The following is a 13608-nucleotide window of genomic DNA, read 5'->3' as shown; positions in this document are numbered from 1 at the left end:
CTTCTTGTCAGCATGCTCACTTTGTTGAAGGAGAGGATTGAGGCTGTGCATTCAGTTTCCTTTGCCATCTTGCCACCTTTACTATTAGATTTAGGCCAGACTGTCAGCCCAGACTGCCTACAACTGCAGGAGAGGAGATTTTCCTTAAACGGTGCTATGAGGCACTCCGGCTTTCACAGCATGTCTTGACTAAGTAGCTAACATGAACCTATGTCATTTTTCTTTGAAGGTTACTAGTTAACAATAGCTAACAAACACTGCCATCTTTATAATTTCCATTAGTCCCATTCCACTGTAATGTCATAGCTACTATGTAACCTAACACTTCACCTTCTACTTGCACTTCACCTAAATCCACTACAGTAACTGTGATATATCCACACGCCAGGAGTTATCCCTACCCTACTTACCACCAGTTATGCAGCCTTTATTGTCACCCATCCAGAGAATGATCCAGTCACAGAATCCCATCCTGAGGGTTTGCTTTCTATGAGCTTTCCTGGTACCCATCTTAGCCTGGGTTTACTCCCCCACCTCCACCCAAAAGCAAACCCTAAGACAAATGTTCACATACAGGTAATTTATTCGGAAAGTGATCTGAGGGAACCAGAGGGAGGGATCAGGGAATGAAAAGGGAAAAAGAGAAAGCTAACATAAGGATATATTATGGAATTGGACACTGCTATGAGTGACCGGTGCTCAGTCTCACAGGATTTTCGGAAGAAGTTTATGAAAGGCATCTCAGGATTGTCTTTCCAGCAGACAGAATCAGGAGCATTTATCTATTGGCTTCCACTTCGCATTAGTCAAGGGTGGTCCCAAGGTCATTAACTCCCCCATCATACATGTATGATGCAGAGGGTTTCCAGTAGACATCCCAAGCCACAGTGTCAGAGGATCCCTGAAGAAGAAAGCAAGAGAGTCCTGACATGGTCCCAGACAAAGTGCCATCCAATGGCTTCCAGATGAAGCTGTCAGAAGCCTGCTTGGAAGTGTTTCACAGCAGTATTGGAGTAACAGCTGGGGCCAGGAGGAGTTGAAGTAGCACATGAGAGGAGTCAATACAATCATGTATGGTGTATAGTTAACAAAACAACTTAAAAATCAGTAGACACTGACAGAAAATTCTATAATTTTAAAAGTGTTTTATTTAAAAACATAAATCAACATTATGAAATTTGAAAGATAAGAAATTAAGGATTTTAACTTACTATTTTGAATGAAAACAGTGGCCCTTTTATATTTGTTCAAAACCCTCAATAACACCTTTAATTTTTTAAAAAGCCTGAAAAAGTTAAATTATGATAGACTAAAAATATTCACTGTATTTTCAGGTTTGACTAATATGAAAATAACCTCATATGTTAGGAGAGGTAAAAAGTATATACAAAGTAGTAAATCATGAATTTTGACAAAAGTAATATAAGGTATTTTCACTTATTTAAATAAATTAAGGAAACATCCAAAAAGACATTTTTATACAGTAAAAGAAGCAAATAAATAGAGGAAAAAATAAACACAAGAGACATATTTGGATCATGGTTTTAATTTCCCCAATAATCTTCATGAAGGTTTTGTAGTTGGTGGCAATGGTGCTTTTCCTTTCAGCTTAGCAGCCTTTTCCATTTTTATCTGAAAATTTAAAATATTTGTTGATATAATCATCTGTAAAATATTCTAAAGAAAAAAAGGTTGCACATACCTCATTTGCATTTGTCTTATTTATCACAGCCATTTCACACAGTTATTTAGCAGTTATTAAGCTCCTAAATACCAAAGCCAAAATCTGATAGTTGAAGGGACCTAATTGCATTTTTAAAATATGGCTTGATTTCAACTTCACAGAAGTATTTTAATAAAAATAACATATAATGAATATTGCTTTGAAGAAAATGAATACATTAATTTTAATTGCCATTAAAATTAAAGGAAAAAAAAGGACTTAAATGCCTAACCTTACATCCAGCCTATGTACATTCCCTACAGGGTTACATAATACATCCAATCCAGCTGCATTCTCTCTGAACATGGTCTGCTTTAAAGATGGTTTTCTGTAATTCTTGTTTCTACCTTTCCACAGTTCCTTCCTGAAGGCTGTCCTTTTTCATTGTCACTGAAGCAATGAAGAAGCCTGCATACCCTAAGCAGCGACCTTCTGACCTTTGAGAAACATATACACCCTTTCCATGGGAAAAAAGACCCCAGAGAACACAAAGTCCACCCACCTCTTCCTCACTACCACTTGCACTCACACACACAGTTCCCAGAGGCAGCACCGCTGCCTCACCCCTGCAGAGAACGGGGGAGAAAATATGGAGCACGGTGGGTGGAGGCAGAGGCTCTTCTGTCTAAGGTGATGGAATAACATCGAGAAACCAGAAGGAAGGACCCCCAGAGAACACCCTATTCTAGGGCAAACATTACAGGCTTTGGCGTCAGAAGGGGATTTGAATCCTACCTCTACCATTTATTAACCATTTGAGGCAAGCTAGTTAACCAACAGTTTTCCTATTTGTAAAAGTGGTCATAGTAATAGGTACTTCACAGGATTGATCTAAAGGTGTAAATAAGATCATATATATAAAGATCTAGGCACTTAATAAGCACTCAACAAATACTAGTCTCCTTTCCCCTCTCATTTAGGGCAGTGTTCGATTTTTAGTAACATCAAAAAAGAGCAAAGATGCTAAACAAACAAAAGCCAAAGCAGTGTTTGCTCATGTGAAACAGTATTTAGCAAATCCATCCACCTAGTGTCCGAAGAGCAAAGAAGCTCCTCCTGCTCCTCCTTTTTTTTTTTTCTCCTTTCTTAAAAAATGTCCTGGGACTAACACAGTGCCTTGCACCTAGGTGACGTTTGATAAATGTTTTCTTAATAAAATCCTCCTTGCTTGGGGAAACAAGACCAAGGGTCTCCACAGCAGAAGAAAATAATTTGACCTGCTACATAAAAGAAGCAACTCCTCAATAATATCCAAAAGTAGTTAGTAAACCATGTTACCATGAAGGCTTTAATTATCAAAGCTGACTCACACTAATCATAGGTTCTTCCCCACACCAAATGTTACCACTGATTAGCAAAGGATACAAGCAAAAACCAGATACAGATGTACACCGCTTTCTAAGAGGGCCCTGAACCCATCAGATTTTTCCCTCAATGGTACATGTCTTGTTTTTTGAAGTAAAAGACGAGTACTAACAATGTGTATGGTACACATCAGCTCAGAGTAAGTCGTTTAGGTTTGAGCTTCTTAGTTGTTTTTTTTTTTTTGAGGAGGAGGATCAGCCCTGAGCTAACTGCTGCCAACCCTCCTCTTTTTTCCTGAGGAAGACTGGCCCTGAGCTAACATCCATGCCCATCTTCCTCTACTTTATATGTGGGATGCCTACCACAGCATGGCCTGCCAAGCGGTGCCATGTCCACACCCGGGATCGGAACCAGCAAACCCCAGGCCACCAAAGCAGAGCGTGCGCACTTAACCACTGCACCATCGGGCTGGCCCGAGCTTCTTAGTTTTTATACTCCATTAATCACACAGGCTGGAGAGTTTATAAGCTGTATCTCATAAATCCATAAATCGCACAGGCTGGAGAGTTGTAACCACATGTCATAAATCCATAAATCCTGGGTCTACCTATAATAAGCAGTCTGGATGGGCCAGGTACATCGTCTAAAACATTCACAAATAAGAACTGCCCCTATTATCTTCCACAAGCAAATACCATGGGATGTTTTCGACGCAGTCAACACTACCCAGGCTTTTGGAGGAGGGAAGGAAGGAGTTCTAGAACGCCGTCCCTCATAAGCCTATGAGGAAAAACAAATTCAGCTGTGAACGCTTGTGTTTCAAGGACAGAGACTAAGTTGATTAAAAGTCTATCCTTGATGATGCTGCAAAAATAGCCTTTTCTTCCCTCATTCTGACCATTTCATCTCCCTCCCTGAGACCCTACTACCACTTCTTTCCCTTAAACCAGAGCTTTCCAAAAGAACTTTCTGTGCTGTCCAATAAGGTAGCCACTAGCCCATGTGGCTACTGAGCACTTGAAATGTGGCTAGTGTGACTGAGGAGACAAATTTTAAATTTTAATTTATTTAAATTTAGGCTTATACAGCCACATATGATGAATGGAGACAGCACAGATACAGAACATTTCCATCACTGCAGAAAGTTCTACTTTCAGGTTCTGCCTAAAATCATATCCAGGACTCTCCCTGTCCACTGCAAAATTCTTCATCAGGACAACCAAGCTAAACTCTGTCCCCTACTCACTCCCTCTGCTCTTGGATGGTGAATTTATTTAACGGCCATCTTTTTCCACAACATCAGGTACTCAACAAGCTCTTGTATAAGTGTTATAGAGGATACAATAAAAAGTGACAAGAGTGCCTTTACTTTCAGGGCGCTTATTACCTAGTGAGAAAGATAATAAAAGCCCACAAAAGGGAATGTCCCATACGGCTGGTTACCATCCCCCATACCTCATCAAGCCAACATCCTTTCATCTGGCCATAAACAAAAACAAAACAAAACTCTCAAATATGAATGCTGCCATGACCGCATCAAATGTCTAAGTAGACGATGCGTATGAAAGCAAATATCTATTATATCTGTGTTTATTTTTTCAATTTTCCATAAATATTTATTGAAAATGTATTAAGTACTAGGCACGGTACATAGTTCTGGGGAAAATACAAAGAAGAATAAAATACTATGGTTATCCCCAAAGATTTTACAGTGTGTTAGAGAACTGATGAAAGTTATCATTGCTGAAAGCTAGGAACACATCAATATTGTAGTTGTTGAGCCCTGGAAATTGTTAAAATATGTTTATGTTTAGTGTTGTGTTTCTTAAAGGCTGCTGGGTAATTTTAACTTGAGTCTAGATATGCCTAGAAGCCACTAAGAAGAAATACTACATATTAAGAATTCAAGAAACATATAATTTATGAATCTGCTGATGGTTGATGTTTATTAGTGACAATTTTATTTGTATATTTTGTCAATATGTATGACCTCCATAAATTAACCAATGTATTACATATAGTATTATTCATTAGTCCTGTTTCTCTCTGAATTATTCTAAATAAGCCTCAAGATCTAACACCAACTCTAAGGCTTTATGAATTATTTTTAATGATGATCCATAATCAATATAGAATCATTCCACAGTATCTTTGTTACAGGTAAATGCTTAATGTAAGCAGATTTCCCCACAGGCTTACCCTTTCCTGGTACCGTCTTTCAAAGAAAGCCATATCGTCCTCTTCAGGTCTCCTTAAGGAAGAAACCCGACTACTTGTACCTACTAATAAGGCAAAAAAAATCTAAGTAATATATTTATATAATTATAAATTCTCTTGAAATAAAAAACAGAAAGAAAACTTTTCTCCTACCTGGTAATAATTTTTTAGTTTTCAAACCAGAAATGGTCTAAATGGATAATAAATCCTACAACCTAAATCCTTTTTAGAAAGCAGAGCTTCATAAGACAAAAGTAATTTTCATTGGCAAACACTCTTCAAATATTCAACTGGTTATTAACACCATATAGCTATTTCACATAAGAGCACATTTAGCTCTGTTCGACTACATTTTATATTTTATAGATAATTTATAGATAATATAGATATATTTTATAGAAATTCATGTATCACTGTAACAAGTAATGCACAGAAGTAATTATAGAAGGTTTATGCTATGGTCTGAATGTGTGTGTCCCCCCAAAATTCATATGTTGAAATCCTAATACCCAATGTGATGGTCTTAGGACGTGAGGCCTTTGGTGATGATTAGGTCATGATGGTGGAGCCCTCATGAATGAGACTACAAAAAAGACCCCAAAGTGTCTTGTTTGGGTCCCTTCATATCCAAAATAGAATATCAACCTGAACACCTGTCTAGTTTTTAAAGAATGTGAATTCACCCTCAACCAGCAACATGAAAATCACATAACTCCAGATAATCACCACAGAGTATAATCACACTCTATCAACTATCTAACAAAAGTCTTATTGAGAAAAATAAGAAAAATTGCTTTGAATATATGCTATCTATCCATTCATCTGAAAACCCTGGGTCTTTCCCTGGATCATGTCGGACCATTTGAGCTAAGCCTCTTGCAGAATCACCTTCATTGAGTTGCATTTTAATGATATGTTACCATTTATCTGGCAAAATGGTATATTACCATTTTGGGTGACTATTAGGAATGGGCAACATATGCTGCATTTGCTGAAAAAAAGTTTTAAGGACCTTGGGCCACTGCATCATTGAGGGTCACTATATAGATGTCTTTAAAATCCAACATTGGTACAACTTTCATTAGCACTGAGAACTCATGTTTCCTCCTTGCTAATAATGAAAAACATTTAACGGATGGCACCTTCCTTTGTGCCTTGGCTGCCACTACACTCAAGTCAAAACTGAAGCTTAATGTAGCAATTATATCAACCTCGAAAGCTGACACAACTGTGTCATTTTTCTTGGTTCTGATTTCTTACTTCTCTCTCCAATTTATCATCACTTCATTGTGTGTCGTTTTTGTAAGCTGCCTTAGAATCCCTTGTGGAGAAAGTCAGGATATCTGGAAAGGTACGAAAATACAAATAAATCATAGAAAATCCTCATTTTAAAATATTTTTAAATATTCAATACCTAATTAATCATGTGAATTTCTTCTTCAATGTTTTTATTCTTCTTTTCAACAAAGGAAATAGAATATTTGCACTTAGAATGGATTCTATTCATTTTTATGTATAATTTATAAGTGATAAAACCTTGCTAACCTAGAGTTATCACTGGATTACATCCTGCTTGCGAGAGCCTAAAGGATCAAAGCAATTAGTCCACTAGAGGACTCTCTCAGACAGCAAAGCAATAACGTGGACCACAGTATGGTTTCAAAACTTCCAATTACTGTATTACCAGAATCTTCATAATTCTCAGATTTAGCAATTTTTCCCAATAAAAAAATGAAGTTCCTTGCTTTTTCTCAGTGCCTGGCCAATATAAAAATAAAGTGATAATCAAACTGTGGTAATACTAAAAAAAAAAGAGTGATATCTAGAAAATGAATCAATCTATATTCTTATTTACTACAACCAGAAATATTTCCCAATTTCATTACCATCTGTTAGTGTTTCTGGAGAACTAGATGATGCTTGAAATGCTTTTAGAAATGGGTGGTCCCTGGCCGTAACTGGAGAGTCTAAAACTTCAACTGAAGGTGCACCTGAGAACAAAATATATGAAGAATGAAAATCAAATCTCTATTTGTTCAGATGCAAAGAAGTTATTTCAAATGTGAACTTCAGCAAAATCTGTAAAAAGGAAATTTTTATTTAGATTTTTATCTGCCACATAAAGTAAAGATAAAAAGGTAAAAGTATTTTTGCATTTGTCAGAGACCTTTTTCACAAGAAAAAAAATATGCAGAAAATTAATGGTGTATCAGCATAGAAAACACTACCAAAAGCAAGATATGTGCGATAACCCTCTAGTTGAAGTCATCAGATTAAGTATATTTTTACTCTATTCCTCACTAGGAAACCATCTAAAAACAAAGTATGAAAAATAAAGAAAACTTCTTCAGTGAAATGAGGAAACGTCCACAATCCCAAACCACAACTGCTAAATACATTGACTTTTGGACCAAAAATTAGGAAGCTGTAGAGAAAATTTATAAGAGCTCTATCTTCTTCACAAACCACACCTCCCCACATCCCTCTCCCCATACCGCAGGTAGAGGGAAGGAAATGAACTTTCAGTCCTATTTGGTTTCAAAAGTTAATCCTTTCTTATAACATAAACAGCGTGGGACAATAGCTCGGTCTTTCAGATTCCTGCCCCCTTTCTCTGCAGCTCCTCTCATGTGGCTTGTGGGAATGTAAGAGAAGGAGGCTTAGGTCGGGTCAGGTCCTTGTGCTGTCCTCTGGTTGCTGCACGCACTACTGATCTCAAACGCTCAAGGCTGGTGTAGGCTATAATTTAGTCTCTCAGCTTGGTAGGGCCTGGTAACCTCATGCTTGCTCTCACGACCACTACAGACCACTTGATGCCTGCCACTTCCTCTGTTGAATCCTCCAGAGTTCAGGGGACCCACCTCTAGCTCTGCTCTGGGGTCACCTTTGCCCTAGGCTATGACACACTGCCTGACAGTTCAGCTGCCTTCCAAGCACCCCCTAAGAGCTGAGAATTATGGACTCCTTCCACATCATAAAGGAACAAATTCCAGCAAGAAGTCATCTCTGTCCAGGACTACATGGCTGACAGAGCAGATGGCCCTCTGCCCCAAGCTCCCTCACATCTGAAATCAAGACAAAAACACATTCTGTTCCTCTCCTCACTCTCCCCTTTCTTCACATCACCTTCCCGCAGGGGCCAGAAAGGGGAGGAGGTTTTCCTTCTTTATATTATAAGATCCTTAAGTGATAAAATACTAGCAGTCACAAAAAGGCAAAGATGCCACTACTACCACTACTGCTTAGCATTATTCTGAAGTACCAGCCATTTTGATTAGTCAAGAGTAAGGAGTCATAAATATTGCAAAAGTAGAGGCAAAAATATCATTATTTGTAAAATCAACTAAACATTTACTTAAAACTCTAAGATTAAGTAATAATGACTGGTAACAAAAGCAGCATAAAACATTTGCTTTCAGATAAACAAACAATAATCAGATAGAAAATATAAAGGAAAGAAAAAAACTCAGGTAGTATAGCTATTAAAAAACAAAGATGAAATACCTAGAAATAAAATTAAGAATTATGCAGAACTTTTATGAAGACAACTGCAGAATTCCACTTAGCTACATAGAAGATGAATAAATGAAGAGACTCAGTATTTTAAAATATCAATTCTTCCTACATTAATCTATACATTCAATGTGACATCAACTAAAATAACGTTTTTATAATAATAGTATGTTTTATAACAACAGAATGTTTTAAAAAATGATCCCAAAGTTCTGAAAGAAAAAGTAAGAACAGGTCACGAAAATTCTGAAATATTAAAATGAAGTCATAAATACTAATTTACTATAAAGCTGTAGTAATCAAAACAATACGGCAGCTGCACAGAAACCAACAACAAGGCAGACTAATGAGCCCGGAACAATTTCTGGGTTGAACCCAACTCTAACACTTACTAGCTGAATAACACAGAACAACATGTTTCACTTCTTTGTGCTAAGTTTCCTCATCTGTAAAACAGGATTAATAATAGCACCTCAGAGTTGTTATGAGGATTAAATGAGCTAATAGATGTAAAGAGGCTGGAACGACTCCTGGCAGTACAAAGCTGCAACCATCATCAACAACATCATTATCATCACTACTTTTTGCCACTGGTAACTTGGTTTTCTGTATCTATTGCATGAACCTAATACAATCATGCACTCATGAAAATTGAAAGAGAATTTATTTATGGAACTTAACAAGCCAGTTATAAAATTACCGAGAAGAGAAAATGCACAAACATATGAAGGCAATCTTGACAAGAGAACATAAACAGGAGGAATTTACCATACCAAATATCAAAACACACTATGAAGAATAATAAGTTAAAACATGTAATATTGGTATAGGATAGACAAATAGGACAATGGCACAAAATAGAGAGTATGACAGAATATTATAAAAATAAAGTTTCAAATGATTTGGGAAAGAATGGTGCTTGGATAACTTGCCATCAATTTGGACAAAAACTGAAGTTATGTACACCTCACACTTTCACAAAAAATAAATTTCAGATACATGAAAAAGCTAAACATAAAAACAAACAAAAAAGTATTAAAGGTAAATGAAGGAGAACATATTTATGAAATTGGAGTAGGGAAGGCTTGCCTCCAGAATTTAAAAACTGATTAAAAAAAAAAAAAGACTAACACAAAATGATAGATTAGAAGAAATGCTACAAGATAAATAACAAAGGATTAGTATACAGAATATATAACAAGATTTCCTATAAATCAATGAGAAAAGATAAAACCAGAAAAATGAGCAAAGTGTATGAATAGAAAGTAAGAAGGCCGGAGGCCAGCCCAGTGGCGCAGCAGTTAAGTTCATACATTCTACTTTGGTGGCCTAGGGTTCACCGGTTTGGATCCCCGGTGTGGACATGGCACCACTTGGAAAGCCAAGCTGTGGTAGGCGTCCCACATATAAAGTAGAGGAAAATGGGCACAGATGTTAGCTCAGGGCCAGTCTTCCTCAGCAAAAAGAGGAGGATTGGCAGCAGATGTTAGCTCAGGGCTAATCTTCCTCAAAAAATAAATAAATAAAATTAAAAGAATTTAAAAAAAGAAAGTAGGAAGACAAATAAATATGAGAAGACTCTCATCCCACTAACATCCAGGGAAATAAAACTGAAACAACAATAACGTTTTCACACATCAGACTGGTAAAAATAAGTTTAATGACATCAATGATCAGCATAAACAAGAGGAAAGAGGTAAAGTAAAACATTACTGGGGGAAGTAGAATCAAGTACGGCATTATTAGATGATTTCACAGAAGGTAGTAAAATTTCACTCGTGCACACACTTCAACTCAACTATTCCACTTTTCTATATCTATCTTAGAGTCATATTCACATAGTGTACAAGGAAATAAGTTCAAGAGGATTTTTTTCCATAATTGTTTGTAAAGGAAAAAAATGGAAACAATCTAAATGCCATGAAGAAAATGGTTTAGATAAACTGATATATCTATAGGGTGGAATACCATGCAGCAGTTAAAAAGAATTAAGTAGATTTGTGTGTCCTGACATAATAAGCCTTCAAAATTTTTCTAAGTTAAAAAAAAAAGTAAACTATAAAAATGTATGTTAAAAAGAAAAATACATAGAGTTCTCGTCAAGATGGCGCTGTGAGCAGACGTTGAACTCGCCTCCTCCCACAAACACAACCAGGTTACAACAATTTTAGGAAGAATCACCCTGGATTGAAAACTGAAAACTGGACAAAAAGAACCCCCACAACAAGGGACAGTCCTGACGAAAGCAGAAGAGGCAGTAACTCCAGCCAGAGAGGAAAAAAGCCACCTTTGGGAGCAGCGGAGCTTCTCAGCTGGCCAGGCAGGAGCCAACCTAAGGTACGCAGCCCTCCCTGGAGGAGTGAGGTCCGGAGCGGGGGCAATACTGCTATAACCATCCTTCGGACTCAGCCCAACTGAGAGGGGGGTCTTACTGTCTGGGTTTGCTGGCTATTAACTGCAGCGAGGACACCCCAGAAAAGCTATCAGCCGAAAGCCGAAAAGATGCAGGTCTTAAAGGGCCCAAGCACAAACTCACTCATTGCAGAAACCTAAAATCACCATAGAGAAGACTGACTGTCCTTTGGTGAAACGAGACTCACCTGGTGGGCTCTGGGGGCATCTTGGTGAGAGGAGGATCCTCTCTGGAGACAGAGACATTGGTGGGGGCCGTTGTTCTGAGCTGGTCCAGGCGTGCTGATACGGACACAGGTGGGGGCCATTCAGGTGCATCCCTTGGGCTGTTAGCCCAGGGGTCTGCCACACCCACTAGAGCACAGATTTAATCCAGTTTAGCCAGGGCAGGCAACCTGCCCTAGGGACTGGCCCCACCTAACAGCAAGCCCTCAGGCTACTTTTCAGCCTGCATTGACTGAATGCCTTGATCCTCTACAGGCAGGCAAAGGTGTCTGCCTCTGTGGGGCAGGGCTTGTGTGAGGACCTGGTGAACTCTGGGGGGCATTGGGGCAGAGGTGGGGGCCTCTGCAGTGTGGCAGTAGGGTACGCTCCAGGGGGTTGAGAAGTGTACACAGACTAGGACTGTGCTGACAGTGTATGTGGTCCAGAGAGGGTTGAGGCTTATCAGCAGCAGAAGACCTGTATTTCACAAACAGCCATAAAAAGGATCAGCCCCACCTTCCAAACCCTGAAACAACTGAGTGCCTCCATGCCAAGGGCTAGCCCTACTCAGCCGCACTCCTAAGAGAACTGACATCAGCCTTGTTGGCCTCAGGCCTATCACAACTGTACGCCCCTGAGCCTAGCAACCAGCTACACTGGGTACCAACCCAATTAAGAGGACAATTGCAATAACAGTGTGATAATAGGCAGGACCAAGATGGCGGAATGAGTGGTCTTCTTTGTCTCTCCCCTGTCAAATCTACAACTAATTGGACATTCACCAATTAACAAAGGATATCCAGATAGCATCTCAAGACGCCTAAGAGTCTCGTACTACTATACATCAGAAGGCGGACGGACTTCCCCCTGGGAGGAGGAAGAAATAGATGAAAACTCTCTTACCCCCAACCCCCGGACAGCCTAGTTCCTGCAGGAGGCTCTCTTCCAGCAGACTCCCCCATAGCATCGCCACACACCAAGGGCGGGAGTGTGCACTCACCAGCGGAGCGACGGTGGAAACAGGTGACAACAGCCCTACTCAAGCCCCCCACGATTACACCTAAGCCCAGGGGGAATCCCCAGGGTCCCGCACCCACCAGCAGGGAAGGCCTCCGCTTGCCATTAGCAGGGAGGCTCTGCCCAGAATCCAGAACAAAGGGAAGCTCCCAGCAGGCGGATTCCCCAGCACGGCACCAGACCGCAAGCTGCTGCTGGGCCCACGGTCTCCAGCACACGGGTCAGTACAGGGGGCACCCAGACTTCCCGTAGACGTGCTTGGGGACACAGTTGGAGTTCCAGCACCTGGATCTGCGGCCCGGGGGGAGGCTCTGGGGTCCCACACCTCCCCGGCAGGGAAAGCCTCTGCTCACCATTAGCAGGGAGGCCACGTCCAGAATCCAGGACAAAGGGAAGCTCCCAGTGGGCGGATTCCCTGGCACAGCACCAGACCGCAAGCTGCTGCTGGGCCCACGGTCTCCGGCACATGGGACTTCCCGTGGATGGGCTTGGGGACAGGGTTGGAGCTCCAGCACCTGGCTCTGTGGCTCAGGGGGAGGTTCCGGGGTCCCACACCCCCCTGGCAGGGAAAGCCTCTGCTCACCATTAGCTGGGAGCCCCCACCCAGCATTCAGAACACCAGGAAGCTCCCTAGAGCAGAATTCCCCACAAGGCAGCAGCTTACAAGCCACTGCCAGGCCCACGGACTCTGGCCATGATCCAGACGAGGCAAGGGGCTCCCAGAGATCCCGTGAGAGTGGAGTGGGGCAGAGTGGAGCTCTGGTGAAACAGCTACGTAGCCCGGGGGGAACTCCAGGTTCCTACAGCAGCCTCAGCGAAAGCCTCTGCACAGCACTAGTGGAGAGGTCCTGACTGGCAATCGCAAGGCGGGAAGGCCCTGGGGCAAAAGTAGCACAGCTAGGTGAGCTAACGACAGACTTCAGAAGATACCCATAGCTCTGCTGGGACCTATAGTGGACAAGTGTGATCTTGTGGGCTCTGTTAGGGACAAAGCAGCGAGTATAGGTGATCCTGCTCCTGGTTGCTGGGAAAGCCCACAACACTGCTGCACACCACAAGGAGGGAGCGCGTCTAAGTGGGCTGCAACAGTAGGCATCAGCAGCCTGAGGCCCCCTTGCAATTGCCCCCACAACCGACGAGGGACCCCATAGTACCACTGTGACTACGAGGAGGGGTCCAGGTCTAGTCAGTAACAGCTGACAGGGTACCTGGTTGGT

The 13608-nt window shown here is 40.8% G+C and overlaps 1 protein-coding gene across 2 annotated transcripts in view; it reads right to left on the bottom strand.

The window, feature by feature from the left end:
• Positions 1–565: 565 nt before the first annotated feature.
• The window catches only part of FAM221A (family with sequence similarity 221 member A), a 33656-nt gene continuing 20613 nt past the window's right edge, over positions 566–13608 (bottom strand). Inside the window, exons 5-8 of one of the 2 annotated variants that reach the window (XR_006889916.1) lie at positions 7132–7236; positions 6506–6588; positions 5228–5310; positions 1584–1632 (exon numbers count right to left, since the gene is read on the bottom strand). Coding sequence is in view for 1 of the 2 variants with exons in the window: in XM_046670670.1 (XP_046526626.1) it covers positions 1564–1632; positions 5228–5310; positions 7132–7236 (257 nt within the window). In the remaining variant the exon portion in view is untranslated. Of the gene's footprint in view, positions 1633–5227; positions 5311–6505; positions 6589–7131; positions 7237–13608 lie in introns of both variants that reach the window. The other variant, XM_046670670.1, reaches the window with a different exon arrangement.

Source organism: Equus quagga, chromosome 8 (genome assembly GCF_021613505.1).
Source record: "Equus quagga isolate Etosha38 chromosome 8, UCLA_HA_Equagga_1.0, whole genome shotgun sequence".
Lineage (NCBI taxonomy): Eukaryota > Metazoa > Chordata > Mammalia > Perissodactyla > Equidae > Equus > Equus quagga.
The sequence above is the reverse complement of the archived record's forward strand: the minus strand, read 5'-3'. Positions and strand labels throughout refer to the sequence as shown.